The sequence below is a fragment of the Condylura cristata genome, unplaced genomic scaffold (genome assembly GCF_000260355.1).
Source record: "Condylura cristata isolate star-nosed mole 26May11 unplaced genomic scaffold, ConCri1.0 scaffold00015, whole genome shotgun sequence".
Classification (NCBI taxonomy): domain Eukaryota; kingdom Metazoa; phylum Chordata; class Mammalia; order Eulipotyphla; family Talpidae; genus Condylura; species Condylura cristata.
Window position 1 is genome coordinate 6,008,491 of NW_004567116.1, and position 23,554 is coordinate 6,032,044.

Consider the following 23,554-nt stretch of genomic DNA (forward strand, 5'->3'; position numbering starts at 1 on the left):
CCAAGAGTTATAATTTTAAGATGGCAGACAGCAGTAGCAAGAAAAATCTCCTGTCTGGGCTACTTGTAAAGGTGATTAGTGTTTCGTGCTAGGGAAACAAAGGCAGGCCCTTTACGAGACTTTCCTGCCACTAGGTCACCTGCCGGTCCTGTGTGGCCCTCACTGCACTGTGAAGTGATAGTGTCCTGGTTGTGTCAGAGTATTTCTCACCAATGTATTTTCTGACAAGTACAGATGGTGATTCTGGTTAGTTCAGGGCAAGAGGGATGTCTGCTTCATTAGATCAGAGCAGTGCCTCTGCACTATTTGGGTTTTTGCTATTTTTCCCTCCTTCCTATATTGAACCCACCATTCTCCAGTATTTACATTTTAGTGTGTGTTATGTTTTTATTTTGCTTGTTTTCACTCTAAAGTAAACCTAAATTGTTATCCTTCTCACCTGAGAGATCCCTTATTTAGGTTAAAATATAGTCCTTCATGTTCCCTCTGAGTCAGTGGCTTAAAAAAAATACTCTTGGGACTAGTGCTGTTTTGTTTTTCCTAGGAAGCACAGAGCTGACAGGCAGCACTAATCTGATCACACACTACAACCTGGAACATGCCTACCACAGGTTCTGTGGGAAGAAGATGAAGGAGAAGCTGAGTAACTTCTTGCCGGACCTTCCAGGGATGATTGACCTGCCAGGTTCCCATGACAACAGCAGCCTCCGCTCCCTCATTGAGAAGCCCCCAATTCTTAGTGGCTCTTTTAATCCCATCACAGGGACCATGCTGGCTGGCTTCCGCCTCCACACTGGCCCAGTGAGTCTCCTCTTGGGGAAGAAGGCGGCAGATGGGGAGGCATGAGACACGTGCTGGTTCTTCTGTCCCAGTGTGTTTCTTCTAACTTGTGCAGCAGAATAGGTGATGGGAACAGGGGGTGCTTCCACTCTCACCCAGACCTTCCTTTGGCTCCTCCAGCTGCCGGAGCAGTGTCGTCTGATGCACATTCAGCCTCCCAAGAAGAAGAATAAGCAAAAGCACAAACAGAGCCGTACCCAGGATCCTGTTCCCCCAGGTAAGAAGTGGCGCCATTCTAAGGCACCTGGTCTGATGCGGAGTCTGGTTCAACTTTCCTCAGTTAAAAACCCAGTTAAGGCCCTCCCCAGCAGTGCAACAGGTTGGTATGCAGCACTACAAGCTGGCTGCAGCCGCTTCAGTGTTGAATTCAATCCCCAACCCTAGAGGTGATCCACATGGCGCGGCAGACCTCTCCTGTCTCACCTCCTGCTCCCCTCAGCAGTGTTATTTCGTCAGTCCGCCTGTCCTGCTCCCCACTGTCTCTGGTGAATCCTCTCACTGCCCCTGCACCTCTGGCCTGTTCCCCAGTTCTGTATGTATAAGAAAATAAATCTTTTAAAAAAATAAACCCAGTTAAGTCCTTTCCACACAAATTCTCCTGCAAGAAACTGGTGTACGGGGTCTCCTGGGCAAATACAAACCTGGGCTTTCGTGGTGCCTCAGTAAGCTTTCTGGTCTCCTGGCCATTTGATGAAAAACACTTACCCTCCCCTGCTGGACCAGGGCTGTCCTGTGTGTGCAGCCTTCCTGGCAGTAGGAAATATTGCACTCTCCAGATGACAAGCACCTTAATGTCTCCCACAGAAACACCTTCTGATTCAGATCATAAGAAAAAGAAAAAGAAAAAAGAGGAGGATCCTGAGCGGAAAAGGAAGAAGAAAGAGAAGAAGAAAAAGAAGGTAGGGTGGCCCCGGCTCCTCAGCCCAGTATGTCCCCACGTCCCCAACCCCCTTGAGCAGCACTCTGCCTGTGTCCACCCGATTGAAAACCTAGGCCAGCTGCTCCGTCTTCCTGTGCAGCCCTGGTCAAGGCCACAGCTGCTTCTGGTGTCCTCTCACCCTGCTTCTGTCTTCCCCAGAACCGACACAGTCCGGACCACCCAGGGGTGGGCAGCTCTCAGGCCAGCAGCAGTAGTAGCCTCCGCTAGTGGGACCCCCGGGCTGTCCCCAAGGACTTTCCTGCTGCCTGGAACCTGCTGATGAAAGCGGCCTTCCTAGCCCTTGGACACCGCCTTGGGAGCACCCCCGCAACTGGACAGCAGCAGCCCCGCCGTGCTCAGGACTAAGGTGTTAGGAGGAGGGCCACCTTTTTTGTGAGGTCCAGCCCAGTTGGCGTTCTCATGGACAGTTTTTCCTCTCCCAGGAAATTCTCTTTCCATTTCTTTTGTGCAATTTGTCTAACTTTAGGATTTCATCTGTTAGGGCTTTTCTTTGGGTTAACAAAATTTTTACATTTTCAAACTGGCTAAAAGTGTGGCTGCCTGCTGAGAGTAAGTGCCTTTCCATATGAGTTAGGGTGTAAGCTGAGGCACACTAAGATCTGAAGAGATTTGGGTCTTGTTACAGTTTCTTATTAGCAGGCAGATACAGAACCAGAATGAGACTGAAGGACATGGTCCAGAGTGAGGCAGAGCTTCCTAATGAATGCGCCTGCCTCAGACACCTGACTCTGGAATGCTCTGCCCGAGGTGCAGAACCATGCGCCTGGACAACCTCCAGGGTCCAGCTGAAGGACTGATGAGCCAGCCTGGACTCAAACTGTGTTCTAGGTTGATTGTGCTGAATCAGAATAGCCAACTGAGAAGTGCCCACACTCACCAATATATTTCAACAAAGTTAATTTGTGGTCAGAACTGTTTTTAAATAAACCTCTGGCAAGTGAAGGTAATGATTCTTGCTTTGAAAGAATTTTTGACCTGCCTCATTCCTCAGTAAGATACTGTGTTTCACTGATGTGAAAACATTTCTAAGCTCCTCAAACAAGGCAGCCTAAACTAGCAAAATGTAAAATAAATTCCTTCAGTCTTTGTAGCAGGCCAGTTAACTGAAAAAAACCGGGGGGAGAGAGGGACTCCCAAGCTAATGTAACCTCAGCTAAATTTGCCACAGGACAGTTAGAATCTTGCAGTGTGCCAAGGTTATTCCTTCATCAGCAGAAGGGAAACCAGTCTTAATTCTAGGATTTCAAAGCAACAGTTTATCTACTTAAGTTATAGACAGTACAATCAAGGGTCCTAGCGACTTTTCCTGGGGTCTCATGTCAGAGGACCGGCCTATTTAAAGTGAGGGCACAGCCCTCTGTTGTCTGACAAGCAAGAGACAACAGGAGCTATTCATTGAGCCCCACCATGTGTCACTGCTTGCAACAGGCTTCCCTTCCATCATCCACTGTCTTCCAAAGTGAGCCTGCCTTTCTAGAGAAAACACTGTGCGCTAAGGAACAACGAACGGCACAGTGCAAGGTCTCTCAGCTTGGAGAGAAGCAGCTTTGATGGAAGCAAGGTATCCTTTTTCAGGGCTCTTTCAGTCAATCATGGGGAACAAAACCAGGACTTACTGTCTTAAATGATAACCACCTTTCACTGCAGTCACCCCTAAATGTGCACCAGGCCCAGAAGCGGGGTTATGTCCTTAGTGATCACTCACCCTGCCTTAGCCAGACAAAACCACACCAGTCAGGGGGAGCTGGTTAGATCAGGATTTCTTTTTATTCCTTGTCGGTTTAAAATGGCTAATCAGAATAAAAAATAAAAGGGCCTCTGCCAAGAGGCTGGGGTCTCCCTATTTAGGGCTAGAACCCAGGTATCCGCTCTACCCAGCACCATACTGAGGCAGGCAGAGGGCAACCCCCAAGGGACAATCGGAGGGGCGAAGCCCGCCACTCCTTCTCTCTATCCCGTTTTTGGCATGTGATGAAAAATATTGCTTTTTGGACTCTTCTCTCCCGGCCTTGAGTTAAAAAGAACGTTAACCGTGTGAAGTGCGGGGAAAGACTGTGTGGAGCTTACTGAAGCCCACCCTGATCCCTCTCCCCGGAACGGGAGGACTATCTAATATTGTTTCTGGAGCTAGGCTAAGCTCTCTTCCAGATCTCCCCCCACCATTAAAGTCATGAGGCGGTGACCACCCCCAACGGGGAAATTAAGTGCCAGTGAGCCAATAAAAGGAACACCCCTCTCTCTCAGGCCCTTTCCTCTTCTGACCGAGATCCCAGACTCCCCTCTCCCCGAGTTTCTTTCCTGATCACTTAGCACCAACAACAGGGGGTGCTATTTTCTTAGTTGGTAACTGGGACTTAAGAGGGAACCCTAGGGAAGACAAGAGTGAAGCCTCCCCTTTTTCCTGCTGGTCTGAGGAATGGGAAAAGTAAGAGCCCCCTCCTTATACAGATCCCTCCCTCATTTTCCCATCCCAGGATAGATATATAATTTCTTTGATATTTATAATATATATATATGTACACACACACCTGGTAACGCAGAAGAGGAAAAAAATAGAATCCGTAACAATAATAAAAAAAATTATTTCTGGTTTAAAAATGATCTGGTTCCCTCCAGGGCAATTGCACAAATGTCCACTGAGTCTGGTCCAGGGGTTAGGGGAGGGAAGGTCTTAAAAGGTGAAAGGGGGTCACTACCCCGGTCTCAGGGCCCCAACTCTCCGACTCCCCAACCCCACTGCATTTTATAAAACGCTCCTCATCCCCTTGGAATCGGTGGTTTAAAAACTGTCCATGCAGGGGAGGGGAGCCCCTTGAGGAAAGGACGGTGGCCGCCTGGGGCCCTTTGGTGTAGGCGCAGAGGCATGAGGAGGGAGGTGTCCCGCCAAGGCTCACACAGAAATCTCATAGGTGGTACCACCCACCCCTGACACCTTCTTGACCCCGCCCCTTGTGGGGCTACTAAGAGGTGGCTGGCCTGGGCCGGGGGCGGCGGAGCCTATACTCTTGGGCTGCCCGTTGGACTTGCTGTAGGCGGTCTTGAGCTGCACTTCATCTCTGGGAAGAGAAGAAAAGAGGTGTCAGGAAGTTCCACACAAAACAGATCACCTGAAAGAAAAAAAGTTATTTTTCTACACATGTACTTTCTTACCCATTTTTTGTTCTCTTGCCCTATTTATAACAAGCCTGACCCCTCTTATTCACTAACTACTCTTGGGCAAATCATTTTTTAAAAGATGGAATAGAAGTATTAAAATAAGCCAGGAAGAAAAAGAAAACCTGCTATGGTTTCTCTCATAGCAAGAGCATAAAGGACTGGGGGGAAAAGAAGAAGAATGAACAACTATATCCCAGAGACTTTTTACGGGGTGGAGTGGGGGATGGAATGAAAAACGGTGTGGGGAGGGAAGTGCACAGGACTATGGTGAGGACACGGGGTGATTTGGTGACGGGAAGCCCACATGGATGACAACTGAGGTGGAAAAAGGCACAAAATGATGTAAAAAGAAACTTAGAAAAAAAATCTAAGAAGAAAACCCTAATCTTCAGTCTAACAGGAACAGCCATGAAAGCAGCCCCCTCCTTGTATGGAGAGTTAAGCGAGGAGCTGTCCGGAGCAGTGTCCCCGGCGTGCGTGCCCGAGAGTAGCGCGAGGCCTGGGGCCTGCGCAGAGTCACTCCAGGCCAGTGTGGGCTCATACTTACTTGGGGGTCAGTAACGGCTGCAAGGCCACTTCCTCCACCTCAGAGACACCAGGTGGAGCTTTTTGGCTGCTGTAAGACATGGATCGGCCCAGGTATGGGGCAGTTGGGCCTGCTTCAGGGGAACCTAGTCCCCGGCCCCTTAGCCCATCTGGCTTGCCAAAGCGAGGGACAGTTGGGCGTCCCAGCGGAGTCTTCCCCAACGGTGACCTCTTCGAATCATCTGAGGAGGAACTAGTACGAGGGGCATGGCCTGAGCCTGGTGTTGACTGAATGCCCGAGTCCCCCAAGCCCGGTTCTTCCTCCCGGCCAGGGAGTGGGGGTGACTGGCGCAGCAGCTTCTCACGTTCCTGGAGGGAGGCCACAATATGGCGCGACAGATTGTCGTACCGAACAGGTGAGGGCTCTCGGTGCGCCGGGCCAGTTGGCACCAAACGCGGGTGCCTCTCGGCTTCCCGCTGCTGCGCTAGCCGGGCCGACAGGAAGGGAGAGGTGTAGCCCAGAGGCGGGTCTGGCTCAGGCCCGGCCTGCACGGACTCAAAATCAGGGCTGTCTGAAGGAGTGAGCAGGCTGTCGTAAGAGAGGCTTCCGTTACGTGTCTGGTTGGCCAGGCTCTTGTACGAGGTGGAGGTTGTGCCCTCTGAACGGATGGACTGCAACTGGCCCAACTCAAAGCCCGTGCCCTGTGCTGACTTGAGGCTGGAGGACCGTGAGCCACTGGACAGTGGATCAAAGTGAAAGCTTTTGCCAAACGTGGGGGATCGGAAGCTCTCGGGCTCCAAGCTGGGTTCTGAGCGGTAGCTGGGATGGCGGCTGCTCTCTGCAATTGAAGTTGGTTCCTTCAAGCTGTCCCCACGACTCAACTGAGGGAAAAAGTAACACAGGCTCTTAGCACTACTCCTCTTGTGACAATTCAAGGCCCCAAAATCCAAGGAGGGTTGGTCAAATTAGAATTTTTACATGCATTATGTCTCGTTTAAGCTGTAATACAAATCTGTGAGTTAGAAAAAGTATCCCATTTTAATATGCAGAAAATGAGGCTGGGAAAAAGTAAGTAATCTGACCGATGGCAGCACAGGGATTTGAAGGCAGATCTGAGATTGCACCTGGTTCTTTTGTCTGTTGTGCTACATGGTTGGTTCCCTCTTTGATATCAGAGAGACTCAGTCCCGCCAAATGCCAACAATGAGGGAGATGCTTTGGGGTTTCCCTTCCCTCCACCTTTCTTCCCCCAATCTTCTTCTCCCCAGAGCAACTGGCTCATGTTCTGAGCCTCCTTCGCACACAGACACTCCGTACCTTGGCGCTGGAAGAATGAGGCATGGCTGCTGAAGTACTGCTGCTACTGTAGCCTGGCCGGTACTTGTACATGGTAGGGGTCGGGGGGCTGTCCTTGCCCAAGAGGCTGCTATCTGCAGGCAGAAAAACCCAGGGACACCACCTGACAGGCTGTTCTCTTAACCTGGCTGGCGTTCTCTTAGAAGTACAGACAGGGACAGACAGAACTAGCAAAACCCAAGTGCAGGAAAATGATCTCACTGAAGAATAAAGATTGACACCCGCACAGAACTCATTAAAAGAATGCACAACAGGTTTCAGGATGTTCTCCGGTCTGTCCAGAAGCTGGGTCCCCCTCCTCCCATTTACACCACTAGCTAGCGGCGTCCTAAGTGGTCTCCTTTCTCCTGGCTGGCCCAAGTGATCGCCTCATGTCCCACCTGAGTGTCTTTGGCAAAAACACTCGTATTCCCACCTAGCCCCTGCCCGCTGTCCCCACGGTTCACACATAACTCACTCGAGCCCCTGCCTTACCCTCGTTAGCCGCCAGGCCGAGGTGTGTTCGCAGCCCTGTGTAACGGCTTAGGTCCGGCTTAGGAGGGGGGGGCGGTTCAGCATCAGCAGACTGGCTTTCTGTTATCTCCAGGCTTCCCTTAGACTGGGAAATCAGAGTTGGTGCATTAGGGCAAGTCGCGCTGCTATACCGGGGGCCTCCCTGGTGGCACAGGGGCTAAATCTCAGCACTATCAAGCTATCACCAGCCACTATGGCATGAGTTCGGTCCCCGGCCAGAGAGGCAGCCGCCATAGCGCAGCAGACCTCTTTGTCTTTCCTGCCGCTCCCCTCAGCAGTGTATTTCAGTCACTTCGCTTGGTCTGCCTCCCACTCTGTCTCTGGTGAACCCTCACCCTCCCTCTATGCTGCACATCTGGCTACACCCGTTTTTGTATGCATAAATAAATAAAAATGCTTAAAAAAATAAAGTGATAAACTGGTATAAAAAGGGTATTAGGAGTGAATCACATATTTCTAAACTGGGGCTGGACAAGTCTGGGGATGATATTGGTAAAGTTTCCAGCAAGGGTTTATTTCTGTCAATTATTTGTTCACTTCCAGCAACAACCACTTGTTAAGCTCCCAACTTCTATAAGCTATGAGTGCATTAAGTCCTATGAAGACCAGAAATGAACAGACTATTTCTGAATGAACTAACAGAGAAACAGATAATTTGTGTCAAAAAATGATAAATACTGCAGGAGATGTAAACTAAAAGCAAGTCTCCATCTCTTGTCACGGACGGGGTTCCCTAAGTCACCTTTGTCCTCCTCAACTCTCCTTGGATGCCATTATCCATGATCTTTACAGTTATCTGTCCATCTGACACGTCTGGGCGAAGGAAGGGAGGTCTGATTACAATTGTCTTCTCTTTCTTTGGTCTCCCCAAATACCTGAGTGTCAAGAATAAGAGAGTCTTCGTTAATTCTTCATTCAAAAATACCTACTGGTTGCCGACCCCCGCAGAAAGCACTTTCACAAATCCAAGACAGAGCTGAACCAGGCCAGCGAAAGGGCGACTCTGGGTGAGATCTGTCTGGTGAGGGGCTGCAGCCTACTGCCTCTGGGCAGACCCTGCTGCAGGCCCAACGCTCAAAGGGGAGCAAGTGCAGTACCAGAAGAATGCAGAACACAGGGACTCACAGGGCCCCTTTCAGCCACTGCACCTTAAGAGTGCCCTTCCCACAAGGCAGTCTCCCGCCAGACCACCTGTCTAGCAGCACAAAAGGGGGCAAAAGTTTTGATTGAGGATGAACGCAGGACTAAAGTGACAGGTGTACCTGGGTGCAGGGGAGCTGCAGAGTACGCGGCTGACATTGTTACAGCAGCCGTTGGTGAAGGGGTTCACACCTCCCCGGAATTTACCAGTGACCTAGAAGAAGGAACACAGGACCAGGTCAGTCAGATAATAGACATTTGACTGCTAAAACACAAATCAGTGGCAAATTATCAAGCACCCCCACTATCTGGGGAATACAAAAATGAGTAAGACACAATCCTACCATCAAGAAGCTTATACCTGTGACAATTAAGGATGGAATTTTATATAGAGTTAAGGTCCTCCCTTCAAATCCTAGGTCTACTGAGGGTAACCATGTGACTGAAAGGCAATTTCCTCACATAAAATGGGGATAAAAAGCTCTCTGCACGCTGAAGTCTAAGATAGCATACTTAAGAGAAAAGTAAGCAAGTGAAGTCAGCTATTATGATGACCATTAAGTAGCATGCTAAGCCCCTAGAGGGTCAGCCCATGTGCCCAATCTAACTGTCCCATATGCACTCAGTTAAGAATGGATTCTGGGCCCTCCCTGGTGGCGCAATGGGTTAGGACGCAGCACTGCAAGCTAGCTGCAGCGGCCTCACTATGCATTCAATCCCTGGACCCAGAGGTGACTCACGTGACGCAGCAGACCTCTCCTGACCCACCCACTGCTCCCCTCAGCAGTATACTTCGTTGATCTGCCTATTCCACTCCCCACTCTGTCTCTGGTGAATCTTTTCACCACCTCTGCACCTGTGGCCTGTACCCCAGTTCTGTATGCATAAATAAATTTTAAAAAAAAGTGGATTCTGTTCTCACTCTTACAGGAAAAACTCGGACAGCAGCATCAAAAATGTATTCACCTAGTGTCTATCTGTGGAAACACTGCTATCTACTAATAGCTGGCTAAGAGACACGTCTGTCCTCAGGGTCTCCTCATACCTGTTCATTGGTTGTGCGTCCCCTAGCCACCAGCACCACGTGAAATCCCGTGAGCCCAGCTACAGGGATGAAGAATAAGCCAGCCACACACATCACTGCCATTCTGAAGCCAAACAGTCAAGGAAAACAGGGCAATGTGATCTCACTTTCCCCAGCCCACACTGTTATCTTCCTTTTGGCCCTCACTACCATAGGATTCAACTTCCTATGTCCCACACCCTCCCCCAATCCTGCACCCACAGGCCTTAAAGGATACGTGACAGCCGTGCGCACACCTGAGAGTTCCTCCACGTGGTAGAGCACATAAAGGAGGCCAAAGCCAAACACACCCATAATGTGTGCTGTCAGGGAAAGGAGGAAGAGGAAGAAATAACGGTAGTTCCGGCGACCAATACAATTGTTCACCCAGGGGCAGTGATGATCAAATTCCTAGGGGCAAAAACAGACACACTGAGAGGCATCCTTGGACACTGCATTAGAGCACCTCTGTCAAGAGGAACCAACAGCAGACCTCAGTTGCCTTTAGAAGTGATCAGTGATCATGTTCATCGGTTAGTTACAAAGTCAAAAACTGGCCACGCCGCCTATCTTGCTCTGTCAATCCAAAGGTTGCTCAAAGGCGACGGCCACCTGTCAACGTTTATCCTGTGTGACTAAGAAGCTCTGAAAGGGAAAGATGTCAGAGGCTTTACAAAAACATCAAGATTCGTGAGAAAAGAGGCTAGGAAGGAAACTCTGGCAGGCAACCATTTAAAGCTATACAAAGAAAGGATTGGGAAAAAAAGTTAAAAACAAGGGATGCAGAAGAATAGGCAGGAAGAGAACTCTAATTGTACGATCTGAATGCAACAGGACGATGCAGTGGAAACAAGATGTAACACGAACGCAGGACAAAAAACCAACACACGAGCCAAGGGATGGGAGGCTGGAACAGGGGGCTGGCGTCAGGAAGCCGGTGCCCCCCTGGGGCCCTCCTGTAAGAGAAAACGTTTCTACACTTCCTCGCATGTGTACATCAATGCTGACACCTACTGACGGGCAGCGAGCCAGAACTCCGCCTCACCCAAGGCCAAGAGTCCACAGGCCAAGAGTCTTAGTCCATGGAACGGCGCATCAAGTCTCCCCACTCGGGGTCTTACCTCCACACAGTTGTCACAGACGCTGCAGTGGGAACATCGTGGAGGGCGGTAGAAGCGGCAGGTGGCACACCACTTCATGCGCACCTGTATGCCCTTGATCTCCACTGTTTTGTACAGGGGAGCTCGAAAGTCATCTTCCTTGTCTTCATCCTCCTCAGCTGTGGACGGGAAAAATACAATTTAAAAACATGTATGCCAGACCGCACTGGGCACGAGAGACGCAGTGACATTTAAAATATGGCCTCTGACCTCAGGGAGTTCAGTCTGATGGATGAGAAAGACTAGAAACTAAAACTGAGATAGCTCTCTACACAACACTACAGCAATGAATGAAACAATTTCTTCTCCATGGGGAAATGAGGTTCAAGAGACTAAGATACAAGAGGTGGCTGTGATAGTCCTGACTTATTCACATATCAGAGCACATATTTAATGAGTTTGCATAACAGCTGAATATCCACAGGTACCTGACTGAACCAGAGCAAGCCAAGAGTTAACATCGTTATAAACCCCTTCCCCCAAAACATGCTCCCTATGCCATTAACCCACTGTACGTATTTCAGTATTGTTTTTTGGCTCAAGACATTCTTACTTGAATACCCTTTCGAATTCAGCTACCAGAAATCCACCTTCTCCATTTCAAAACTTGTAACATATGCTTTCTCACTTATAGGGCACAATTTTTATTATTAATATAGGAAAACATATATGCGGGAAAGAAAAACTAGTGGTATGGAGATGAAAATTTAAGTTTTCAGGACTCCCTGGTGGTTCAAGGAGTCTGGTCCGTGAAGCTATTTTCAGCCACTGCAGCAGAATTCAATCCCCAACCAGGAAGCTGACCCACATGGCGCAGCAGACCTCTCCTGTCTCACCACTACTACTCCCAGTAGTAGATTTCAGCAGATCCCCCTGTTCTGCTCCCCACTCTGTCTCTGCTGAGTCCTCTCACACCCCGCACCTCTGGCCTACACCCCAGCTCTTGTATGCATAAACAAATCATTTTAAAACATTTAGTTTTTTATTTTATCGACTTGGGAAAATACAAGATAAAGAACTGTATAAACAAAAGGATCCCACCACTTTATAAATAGAAACTGAAAATATATACAGTATATATGAATATTATATCTAAAACCTTCAAAATATTGGAAGGAAACATACCACAATATGCCAGTAGTCATCTCTGGGCTACGAAATTACAGATCATATTTGTCTTTTTTTTTTTTTTAAAAATTTATTTATTCATACAGAACTGGGGTACAGGCCAGAGATGCAAAGGGTGAGAGGATTCACCAGAGACAGAGCCAGGAGCAGAACAGGCAGATGGATGAAGTACCCTGCTGAGAGGAGCAGCGGGCGGGTCAGAAGAGGTCTGCCGCGCCATGTGGTCACCTCCGGGACAGGCGGGGATCGAACTCATGCTGAAGTGGCTTAAGCTTCTTAGTGCTGTGCTTTAACCCGCTGCACCACCAGGGAGGGCCCCATATTTGTCTTTTTTTTTTTAAAGATTTATTTATTTATGCACATAAGTACTGGGATACAGGCAGAGGTATTGGGGGAGTGGGGGCGAGAGGCTTCACCAGGGACAGAGTGGGGAGCAGAAGAGGCAGATCTCACTGCTGAGGGGAGCAGCGGGTGAGACAGGAGAGGTCTGCCACGCCATGTGGGTCACCTCCCTGGCGGGGATCAAACTCACACTGAGGCTGCTGCAGCCAGCTTTGCAGCTGTGCTTTAACCCATTGTGGCACCAGGGAGGGCCCCTTGTAGTGTCTATTTCTGAAACATCTTTAAATCCCAGTCTTGAATTCAAGTATTTGTCTGGTATGCATTATTGAATTGCCACCCTCCCACCAAAGATATCTGTGCATTCTTATCTGTGAAAAGACCTCTTCCTGTCTAGGGGAAGAAGTATAATCTGCTTAGCATATAAAATCTTTCTCAATTTGGCTGGGGTTTATGCACTCGATCTCCCACCCCACTGAGCTAGCACTTCACACACAAGCTCTCTGTGTGCTGCTGTGTTACCTCATGCCCTTCCCTCCTAGCTGAGCTTTCTGACACCTACTTTTAGCAGCGCCTCCCTGGGCAGATGTAAGTGCATCCTTCCCTGTGTCCACACAGATCTCTACTCACGATTCCCTTATAGTCTGTACCTCACTGGTGGGCGCATCTACCTCACCCTTGCTGTAAGTGTTCCTAGTGGTGACATCCAGCCCACGAGCTCAGATGTCTGCTAAACGAGTGCAAACCACTAAAAGAGAAGACCCAACGGGGTCATGGCCAGAAGTAATGTCCTGTATTCCTGAAGCCCCTGACTGCTCTTCATCATTAGACTATAGAAGTACACCAAGACTCCAGGACGTTCAGCCCGGACGTGTATCTGCCCATTATTTTTCAAAGCAGTTTCTGAGAGAGGTGAGAGAAATCTTACCTCGAGGGAAAATCCCAGGATCCATGAAGGTGGCCATGCTGAAGTTGGCCAGCACAAAGAGGAAAACAATCGCATTGTAGATGGGCACATAGAGGCTTAGTCCTGGACAGCTGCACAGATAATGAAGACAATAAGGGGCTGCAGTTAGCCATCTGGACAGTGGCCATATAAAATCCATCAAGATTCATACCTATACCTACAGTAAATCTTGTGTGGGTCCCCTTTGCTTTCTCCAATTATTGTTTACCCTTCTTGATGAGCAGGCTGAGTCCTAGAATTGTTCATTTTAGATCAAGGTACAGGACTCAGAATCTCTGCTACCATAATGCCATGCACTAAAATCAGTATTCTTCCTCCACAGCTCTTCCACATATTTTAGAATCTGTCCTTCTCTCCTTTTTAACCAGTCACAAGAGCAAGGGGCAGAGTAAACTGACACCAGCTCCATTCCCTTCTCTGAAGAGCCTGAGGCTTCTGGACCCCAGCCATGCCCCACTGACCTGTACCGCACACGGGATGCAGCCTTCCTCTCTGGCTCCGCCTTCCCTCTTCCCAGCTAACTTAGAACCACTCACAGATGCCTCAAGTTTTTTCACTGTATCAGACATCTTGCTCAACTAGAGGCTATTTCTCAAGATGGGGGTAGAGGGTAAAGCCTAAGGGACAGATAAGGATGGACGTCAAGACACAGAACTAGATCCCTCGAGGTCTATAAGGTTGAAAAATGAAAGAAAAAAGGTATCAGAGCAGAGTAGCCCTTCATCCTGCAGAGAAACAGAACTGCCCAAACACATCCAGTATTCCACAGGGTCCAAAGCAAGAGAGATGCTCCAGGCAGTTTTTCCTTGATACAAAGACAGAACACCAGCATTTCTTTCAAGGTAAGAGTCTAAGGAAACCACACAGGGATATTCAAGATCTCTTCTTTCTTTTGGATAATTTCCTGGGAGCTAGAAGTTTCAGGAAAACATCTGATGTGCTGCTTGCTTTATTAGTTAAGCAAATGCCCTCTACCCTGCCTCAGCTCAGGAAGACTTCCCATTACAAAACAGTGACTAAAGGCCCTAATCTACTTTGTGGCTGAGAATTTAATCTCCAGAATTAGGACAGCTTCTGTCCTTGTCCCCCTTATCTAGACCAGTCAGAAGGAAAGGAAGAGTTCACTGACAGAAAGAAGAGGAGGCCAGGAAAGCAAAACAGCCATGAGTCCGGAGAACTGTTCCATGACAGTCCAGGGTTCAGTTCAGAGAGGTGATCTATCGCCATCAAAACAAAAAGCACAGCCGTGCACAGTGATTCAGAAGTCATTAACAAGATATAAATAAACTAATGATAAGAAACTGTCACAGCATTTCACAAGTCTTTACCACCATCTATTCAAATTCCACTTAGTCATTCATTAAAAAAAAAAGTAAGTAAATGTTGTGTGCTAGGCTTTTACATAGTAAATATCAATTAACCCTTTGCTTCTCTTGATGGGCAAATAACTGGGAGACAAAATACGATGCCTGAGTGACAGCTCTGATTTCAAGTGCACAGCACGCCTTTCATCATAGCTCTAGTTTTAGTCTCTCAGCAGAATCTACGTAAGTCTCCTCTGGGGGTGTGCTGATTCAGAGAAGGTGCTCGCACACCGTGGCAGGGCTTGGGGCAGATTATGAGCAAGAAGGGTCCTTACAAGGCCCCACCCAAAGCCTGACCTCCCAGGCTCCTCAGGAGGGAGGGAGAGAAACTGAAAACCAGTCATCCAGGTCAGAGCCCCTCCCTAGTGCTTAGCTGTCCTTCAATTTCCGCCTGGGGAAGAGAAGAAAGGGTGACTCACTGGACTCCTACAGCTGAGGAAGAGAATCACAAGGGAAAAAAGAAATCAAATCCTTAGACACTGAGGTGCCCATGATTTAAAAGTCTCATTCCTAGAATTGGCCACTGTTGGCTCCAGAGCTTCTGAAAGAAAAAAGAAAAAAAAGGTACCTCCATGCCCGAGAACTAAGGTGGTTGAGCAGGAGACACCAGCCCCCTCACAGGCTCAGATGTCAATCTCTCTGACCTCATTTTTTCTTTAGTCTCTGCACTTCCAAACAAAGCAAATCCCCCAACTTCTTGGGTATCCTGCCAGCCACCTACCACTGGAATGAGGACCTTTACCCCTGGAACCATTTTGTTATCAACCCATCCCAGCTAAAATGTGTAATCCTGGAACTGAGTTTCCCTATCTGTTGCGAAAACCAAGTCTGCTCCCACAGTGGCGCTATCTAGAAATGATGCAAGTAACTGCTTCACAGCCAGTGCTTCCTCCTAGATTCAAATCAAAGACCAGTTGCACCCAACTGGAGCACTTTAGCTCCAAGGAGCTAGGCATGTGTGAGCAGGACCTGGTCCTGCCACATCCCATATGCCATCTGGCTTGAGAGGCTTGCCGTTGCTAGAGAACCTGCCAGATCCTGGGTGACCACCCCAAGTGGCCTGCCTGAATCTGTTGCCTTTGATGGAAGGAGGTGAGGCCCGAGCTGAGGAAAGGAGTTGTTGAGGCTCGTTCTAGGCCGAGGGCAAAGCAGAGCTCCACGGAGGGAGGGGCAGCAGCCCAGAAGGCTGGCTGACGCACTGAGGAGGCTCCCGACCTTAGACCATCCCAGGAAGAACAGGTTCTTCCGCCCATCCATTCAGCTCTCCCGTTTTCAAGGTCTAACAAAATTAATAGTGGTTTCAATATCCACAGTCCTGAATCTCTTTATTGACCCTCCCTAACACTTTCTCCTACAAAGAGTAAGTTCCTGGTAAGAAAAAGTTTAAAAAATAAAAAGGAGTCAAGAAGCTTTTAATCCTGTCTTGATCAATGCTTTGCTGTATAGAGTTAGGGAACACACAGGAAAACCTCCAAGCGTGTTACTTCAGCTACCTACTGAGAATGGTGACAGTGTTTGAAAGGACCTGGAATTCTTTATAAACCAGCTAGTTTAATACTGGGCATCACCAGACAGGAGATACGGACGAAGGGGGGAGGAAACATTATTAACTATCACCGTCACTGTCAATTATCGTCACTGTCAATTATCGTTCCAGCTCCACCTTCATCTAATCCACTTCCCCTACCTGAGGCCCAGGAGATTCAAGGACACGCAGGACAGGCACTAAGTGAACAGACACTTCAGTGCTACTGAACAGGCATATGCATTCCACCCATACCCGCCTACTGAGTGTGTGACTAGTTTCCTTACTGACGAGACAAGGCTGGAATGAATACCCCACTCCTTCCCAAAGGGGAATCCTCAGGTTCCACAGGAAAACAACTTCTCCCCTTCTCGATACGTTTCTCTTAAAACACAAGAGTTGTGGAGCCTGTTAACCAGATTTTCAAGAAGCTGATTACCAAATAGGGGACCCAAGCACTTATTCCTGGACCAGAAAGCAACGTGGGGAGATAAAAGAACTCCCACTGTCCAATTAATGTCCAAAGTTGCTTGCTGCTCCCGCTCACCAACGTTGCTAGCACCTCTGCTGTCACCTCTGCTGTCATGAAAAAAGGAACAAGAGGAACTTCACTGGGACGCCCACCTCTACAGAAAAGAGGGCTGGAGGGGCCAGAAGCAGCTAAGGAAAGGAAGGCAGTGCTATCAGGGAAGGGGCACAGGGGAGACCTGTATGTCGACTCCCGCCGACCTGGCTTTTATCTTCCCCAAAGACAATCACCTGCAGCAGATTTAATCCCCAAGCTCTACCAACTTTACAAAAGGACAAAATGATTTTAGCTGATTTTACTCATTTAAGTGGACTTTAGAGGATACAAGTCAGTGATCTCAAATGGTATAAGCAAGAACCGTAAGGTCTCAAGGTGCCCAGGAGGCCCAGAGGGGGCTGGCCTCCACCCCAGGCTCCCCTGCTCCAGGCCAGCCCTACTCTGAGGTTGTATATACCGGGGTTCCACACAAGATCTCATTTGAAAAAGGGGGTCATGTTGCTTAAAATAAATTGCTCTAGGTCAATTTTCTCATTATACGGAGGAAGAAGGTCTACACGGTTAACAGACTTTACCAAATTCAGTCTCCTGACCCCCAAACAGAGTTTACTCCTCTCCCCTAGTTCTGTCCCCCTGCTAATCACAACAGGAGACTATCCAAAGGCAGAGGAGGGTCCAGGCCCAGTATCTTCAATGAGCGTTACTTTAGAAGACACGTTCCTCCCCAAAGAGAGAAAAGGGAAAACACAGGACTCCTAGTAACGCTCCCACTGACCTTCAGTACAAGACAAACTCAGTGATTGAGAAGGGCCAGGGGTCTAAGCATCAGGACTCAACTGTTCTAGTCAAGCTTTTCTGGGGCTGAAGACGGTCACTATTCTTTGATGATCAAACAACTGAAAATTTCTGCTGAGAGCTTTCCCTACTTGACAAGGAACCAAGAAGGGTAAACTGTTCCTAATTAGCTTAAACCTACATGCCTCTACTAATTATATCTGCCAGCTGAAAGGGACTCTTCCTCCTACTCCCAGTCCTCCTGGTCTCAAAGTAATTCTCACCTGGGGCTTAAACTGATGTAAGAACAGTGTAGCCCAGTAAAGAGAACAGGCAGATGGCAGAGCAGTTACAGACTTAAGGCCCCAAGTAGGAGCTGGTTCCGAGAGAGCCTCTCTCTTGTCTATCTGACGCCATGAGTTCTTCCCTTTAGGTTGTAGTTTTCAATAGGGGTTCTCTAAGGAGCTGAACTCCCAAAGGGACAGGTGTTGGGGGAACTGCTTTGGAGAACAATGGCACCTCAGCCGAGATACATGCTTGAAGAGGAGCATGTCTCCTCTACATCTGCTATGGTTCGATAGCAGGAAGAGATAAGAATTTCAGAGGTATGTAGAACTAGTGTGACAAAGTACAAGAAACGGGTGCCTAAGTTTCCACATAGTGGCCGAAGGCACCCCCCAGATGCAAATCGAGTCCAGAAACTGGCCATAATGAAACCACCGGGACCTGTAAGACTCTTCCAACTTTGGATTTGAGGCAATGAGTTCAAAGTCAATCTATGCTGTCCTCCAAAATTCTTTTTCCTGGGGCTGACAGACCGTGGCGTAAGGATGGCCCCTAGTCCCTGGTGCCAGAGAATGGGAAAGTAGGTTAAATAGTTTCACCAACCAGTTAGAAAATGCCTGTGTCAGGACAACTCTTCATGGGGAAACTGGTCTAACCAGCCAAGCACTTCAGTGGTTCCAGATTAGCAAGCTAAGAACAAGGATTCTGCGGTCCTAGCTCAAGAACAGTTGGGCTGAAAGGGAGGAACCACTTAGTCAACCCCTGGATTGCTGGCTTTCTCAAAGGCTTTGGCTCTTGAAGGAAAACAGCCCCTTCTTAATTAAGCAGGTCTAAGGGTGTCAAGGGTCTGATCATGAGCACCTGTCTGCAACACAGCACCACTGCTGCCATGCAAGCAACCTCAGAATTGGTATTAAAGCTTAGGTCAACGCTGAATCCACCTACAGGCCATACTAGCAGGAACCGAAACAAGCCTGCCACTGAACACTCACTCCTCCTTAATGGTGGTCAGTGCATGAAGGACAGAACAATAAACAGGCTGAGTTTAAATAAAAGAAAAAAATTATGAAGAAGTCAAATAAAAAGGAGGGCTGTTCTGGATCCCTGAGGCCTCCAGCCGCCACATGCAGGCTGGAGAGCCAGGAGCCAAAGAACCTGACTTCTACTCGGTGAAGGAAAGGAGGTGAGATGACACGCTATCGTAGATTCCGGATTTATTCTCTCCTTGCTTAAACCTAAACAGAAACACATCACTGTCACTTTGCTGGCTAAGTCCTGTGCTTGAGACGCCTCTTGGCAGCTGAAGCTCAGCTCCAGGGTTTTCCCTCCCTCCTCTCACACTTAACTCTGTCCTGTGTTTCTCCCGTAACAGTAACAGCCCTGCTGCAGTCCCTGCTTCATTCATCTCTTCCCCTTCCCAGCAACCTCACGTTGCTTTCAACAGCACCTTACAATTAGGCTGCAGCCTGAATGACAGCAAAGCGAGCTCCCCAGAAAACCCAGCACGCTGACTGTTCCAACAGCTGCAGCTCGAACACGGACTCCATGACTCAACAGTTTAAGGCTCCGAAGCCTATACACGTTAATTTATAACAGGGAGCAGCAAAGATGCCTGCCAGGTTGTTCGACAGCCAAAGTACCAGAGAAAGGGAAGGCTAGATAACTGCTTCCTCCAGTAACAAGCAGATGAACAAGGTCTGAACATCTCCTGTAGGAAATCGTTCAATACCAAATGCTTTCCCTAGAAGGACCAGGAATGGGAGAACTGCTGCTAGACCCTTCAGCAAGAACCAATGTAAAGGCAGTCTTCCAGGGCTTTCTTCCCAAAACAAACTGGCCTTTCCCAGTGGCCTTCGATTCGCTTGGCTTTGGTTCCTAAGCGCACACCTAAGAGAAAACCAGCTAAGTGCCACTCAAGCCAAGCCGGTCTCACTGGCCTATCTTCTGATCAATTCTGAAGGCCCCCAGTGCTCTCAGTCCCCACATTTTCAAACCTAAGCTTCAGACACTCTGAGGAAAGGCAATACTATTTGAAAAATCTTTCATCTACTCGAGTTCCCTTTCTCTCATGGCAATGACTGCTGCTTAAGCTGCATCAAGCCTCTCGTGGTTTCCTCCCACTTCCTTCCTCGTTCAGGATCATCTAATGATGGAGCAGGTAGGAAAATATGAAGCCATCTATGATTCCAAAGGAAGGCGGGAGGGACAGAGAAGGAGGAGGCCTCGGTGAAGTCAATTTGTAACAAGGCTTTTGTCGCTTTTCTGACCATGTCTCCGGATGTGCATTTATCTGCATCAGACAGGTAAAGCACTCCCAGTCGCCTCGCTTGGCAAGTAACTAACAAAACTCAAAAGTGTGCCCCCCAAATGCCACCTCTGGGGGGTAAAAAAAAACTCACGTAAAGGCAAAGAAGAGCGTCGTGGCTCCCACTAAGAAGATGGCGGCTGCTGAGACCGGAACATACTTGCTGGGTTTGAATCTCTTTCCAGACTCTGCGGGCATGTTGGAGCTCTGATGGGAGATCTGCCCTGCCGCATAGCCCAGGCCCACACAGCGGCAGAACAGACAAGAAAACGGGATGAGGGAAACAACGGAGAGAAAAGCACAGAGGCAACCAAGGAAACAGAAAGGTTTAAACAGTCACCCTTCCCCCTCCCGAATAAAACCAAAAGTCAAAAGATCGCAAATGAAGGAAAGCACACGGGAGGGGGAAAGGCGATTCCAAATGATGAATGACCAGCTCCCCAGAATGAGGCTGAGGAGACTAAGAAACACAGCTGGTACAGCTTAGAAATCGCAGACAAATGGCAGACTGCACGCATGCAAATGGTCGCAGGTGGAGACCACGGGCCGCCAGACAGATCAAGGAATAGCTCATGGGTGGAGGCGAGTCTTCGAAAGGAAGAAGGGGAGAGGACGGGGCACTGCACTTCCGGTGAGAAGTCCTTCTGAGGAAACAGGCCCTCCACGCCGACCACACTTGCACAAAATGTGAGCTGCACCTGAAAGGTGTGCCCTGTGTTTCTATTTTAATCCAAGAAGGAACCAGAGGCCCTTCCCAGCTTTAAAAAGAAGCTATTTTTACTGTAGTCCTTGTCCCCGTGAGGTCGTTTTCTCAATGCCACCGCCCCCCACCTGAGCTTCAGGACTTGGGAGTTTGAAAACGGTGGTTTGGTTTGATTTCTTTCCTTTCGGTGGCAAAAGCTGGGCAGCAGCTGTTACAAGGTTGTTGTAAATCCTTTTCTTTGAGAGGGGAGGGAAACAGAGTTCAAGCCTGTCTGTCTGCCGCCTTTTCTTGTTCTTCCCAAGCCCTTTAAGGGCTTCGTTTCCTACAGAGTTCATGCAAGACAAAAGGGAAACACAAAATCTCTGAAGCCATGTTCTTCCCAATGAGCAAAAGATGACAAAGAACTCAATTCCACTCAGTGATAATTTTAAAAGGTTACTGTGGATGAAAACAACGTTCCAAAGTCCCTGTTGCCAAGTTCGTTAGTCAAAGTCTCTGATCTTCACTCCTGGGGTTCCTGGATGCAGACTTCAGCCGGGTTAGTGCCTCACCTGGAGAGAAACAATTATCTTTATCAGAAAAATTATTTCAGGGTAGTTCTTAAGACTGTCAAGGCTACCACAAGCTGCTCTGTTCAAAAAGAGCTTTTTTTTTATAGGATGCTTTTAATAGAAAATTATTTTCTACTTCACTGATGTGTATGGCGGGGAAAGGACTTGGAACTGGAGGTCAGTGGGTCAGAAACCTTTACTCTTCTAAGTACTGTTCACATGGAAGAATGTCCTGGCTTCTATAGCCTAAGGTCATCAAAGAACTAGCTCTTGCCAGGGTAAGGAAGGGGGTGTGGGGGTGTGGGTCCATTTCATCTGAAACAAACAGGCAGTAACAAATATCAAGATTAACAAAATCTAGAAACAAAAAAGAACATGGCAGTGAAAGGTAGTCCTAACAAGAGATTTCTCTTTGGACAGCAAGTGTTTTATTGCTACAATGAAAAAAGTAACCTCAAAATGAGGACAGTAAGTATCATTTCCTTTCTGAGTATGATTGTCTCTCTCTCATCCTTTTATGCCTTTTAGTTAGAAGCAGAAGCTGAATTTTTGGTCTCTGGAATAACTCATGCAAGACCCTGGGGGAGAAATGTTCTTGTGCTGAAAGGCAAGATACTCTCTGTAAGAAAGTGAGTCAACCACATGGGCTGGTCCTTCCCAGTTCAACAGTTTTTATTTCTGCCTTGGCTTATTAGGAAGTCTACTGAGCCCCACCTTCCCCAATATGATTAAGAGTAACAATTATTTCTGTTGACGGTAGTAGCAAAATAACACTAGCACTTTGGATTTTATAGGATGCTTTTCATCTAGTGATCTCAAAGCATTTAACTCACATTATCTGGTGACACAGTTCCTTATCCCACTCTGTAAAATTGAAGGCTAGCAAATGCCTGAGGCCACTCCACTGAATCACTTCAGCAGTTGGGTTCAGAGTCTTAAGAGTTCACTAACTCTTTTTGCCAACACAAATCCTTTCTACCTCTTTCTAATTCCCCACACCACCTGTCCAGTAACAACAATTTGGAACCTGCAGAACAAAATTTTACATGTGAGAATTTAAAAATACAAGTTCTATTCCACTCAGGTGGTCTCATATTTCCCTTAAGACCAACAGCAGAAATTAAAATAACAGAAGTAAAATACAAATGTGCCTGGAATTTATCACTTCCTTTTTTACCTGTGGCAGGGAAGGCACAGTGCCTGCCTTCAAGATGCATCAATTCCCACTTTTAGGGAGCCAGAAGGCAATACAGACTAGAGTAAGATTACAGAAAACTGCCTGGAAAGAGAAACTACCTTGAGAGAGAGACGCTAGCCTAATTTTGATTATTCAACCCTCGGTTTCCCGTAGTTCTCAAAGCCCTACCTTCTGGATTTAAGCCTAAGCAACTCTATTAACAAGAAGTAAATTCTCGGTTTGTAGACAGTTTCTAATAAAGTAAACTTTTCCCTCAAAAACCCAAAGATTAAAGAAATGGTAAACTACACTCCTTACATTTTTATCTAGCCTAGGGGAAATCACATATGATTTCAAATTAGGGGTCATAGAAGGGCCACGCACTTCGGGAAGTAGACATGAGAAAGGAGAGAAATGACAGCTGAGATGCCCAGAGATCAGCATGTACCTCAAAGAATGTATTGGGCACAATAGAGATGCGCCCAGTCTTAGCAGAAATATGCGCTGTGGAGAGAAGAGGAGAGACTGCAGAGTGCAGTGGCTCACCTGTGTTGAGAAAGGGGGCGAAGGATGTGGACATAGGCAGTCCCATCAATGGAATGGGGATACGTGCGTAAAGTAAACAGTAAAAAAATGTGGTTGAGCGGCTTCAACAAAGGCCAAACCTAAGTGCCTCCTTAGAGCACTGCGTGGACAGAGCAGCAGCACTGACAGCAACGGACGGAAATGAAGTGTCATAATAAAATACAGTAAACCTGAACACATCAACAGCAAGGTATCAGGGAATAAGCCACATGACAAGACACTGGCTGAAGAGTGAAGCAGAAGTTTAATATGGATGTTACCGGGATCTACCAAATAGCAAGATACATGACAATATCATTCTGGTGGACATTGGTGTGTTGCTCCAGACTGAGAGCATTCGGAAGGGGCCAGAGGCGGCACAGAGGGAGAATGGGGCTAGAGAGAGAAGATGCAAGTGCAAGATCAACCTAGACAAGATGGCATTAACCAGGAAGTAAAAAAACGGGCAGAAAAATGGCCTAGAATGCACCCTCTCCCTCTAACCCGACTCCTCCGTTCCCAACTCTAAGTCACTTTCTTACTTCTCATTTCAGTGCTTTCATTCTGCCAAGAGGGCCAAACACTTGCCACCTCCCGGCCTCACAGAGATTCCTATAGGGAAGACAGTGGCAAACACTTGTAAAAAGTACAA

The 23,554-nt window shown here is 47.9% G+C and overlaps 2 protein-coding genes across 3 annotated transcripts in view; one reads left to right on the forward strand and one right to left on the reverse strand.

Moving 5' to 3' along the window:
* MED19 (mediator complex subunit 19) overlaps positions 1-3,465 on the forward strand; it is a 6,169-nt gene extending 2,704 nt beyond the window's left edge. Inside the window, exons 2-5 of the mRNA XM_004682762.2 lie at positions 545-801; positions 961-1,057; positions 1,645-1,739; positions 1,919-3,465. Coding sequence (XP_004682819.1) covers positions 545-801; positions 961-1,057; positions 1,645-1,739; positions 1,919-1,987 — 518 coding nt within the window. The 3' untranslated portion in view covers positions 1,988-3,465. The remainder of the gene's footprint in view (positions 1-544; positions 802-960; positions 1,058-1,644; positions 1,740-1,918) is intronic.
* A 58-nt stretch (positions 3,466-3,523) lies between these two features.
* The window catches only part of ZDHHC5 (zinc finger, DHHC-type containing 5), a 20,966-nt gene continuing 935 nt past the window's right edge, over positions 3,524-23,554 (reverse strand). The window contains exons 1-12 of one of the 2 annotated variants that reach the window (XM_012725516.1): positions 23,445-23,461; positions 20,002-21,161; positions 13,090-13,199; positions 10,656-10,813; positions 9,773-9,945; positions 9,517-9,619; positions 8,594-8,685; positions 8,074-8,206; positions 7,293-7,416; positions 6,780-6,892; positions 5,484-6,343; positions 3,524-4,836 (exon numbers count right to left, since the gene is read on the reverse strand). In XM_012725516.1, the coding sequence (XP_012580970.1) occupies positions 4,671-4,836; positions 5,484-6,343; positions 6,780-6,892; positions 7,293-7,416; positions 8,074-8,206; positions 8,594-8,685; positions 9,517-9,619; positions 9,773-9,945; positions 10,656-10,813; positions 13,090-13,199; positions 20,002-20,105 (2,136 nt within the window). In that variant the 5' untranslated portion in view covers positions 20,106-21,161; positions 23,445-23,461 and the 3' untranslated portion in view covers positions 3,524-4,670. Of the gene's footprint in view, positions 4,837-5,483; positions 6,344-6,779; positions 6,893-7,292; positions 7,417-8,073; positions 8,207-8,593; positions 8,686-9,516; positions 9,620-9,772; positions 9,946-10,655; positions 10,814-13,089; positions 13,200-20,001; positions 21,162-23,444; positions 23,462-23,554 lie in introns of those variants that run through there. The other variant, XM_004682763.1, reaches the window with a different exon arrangement.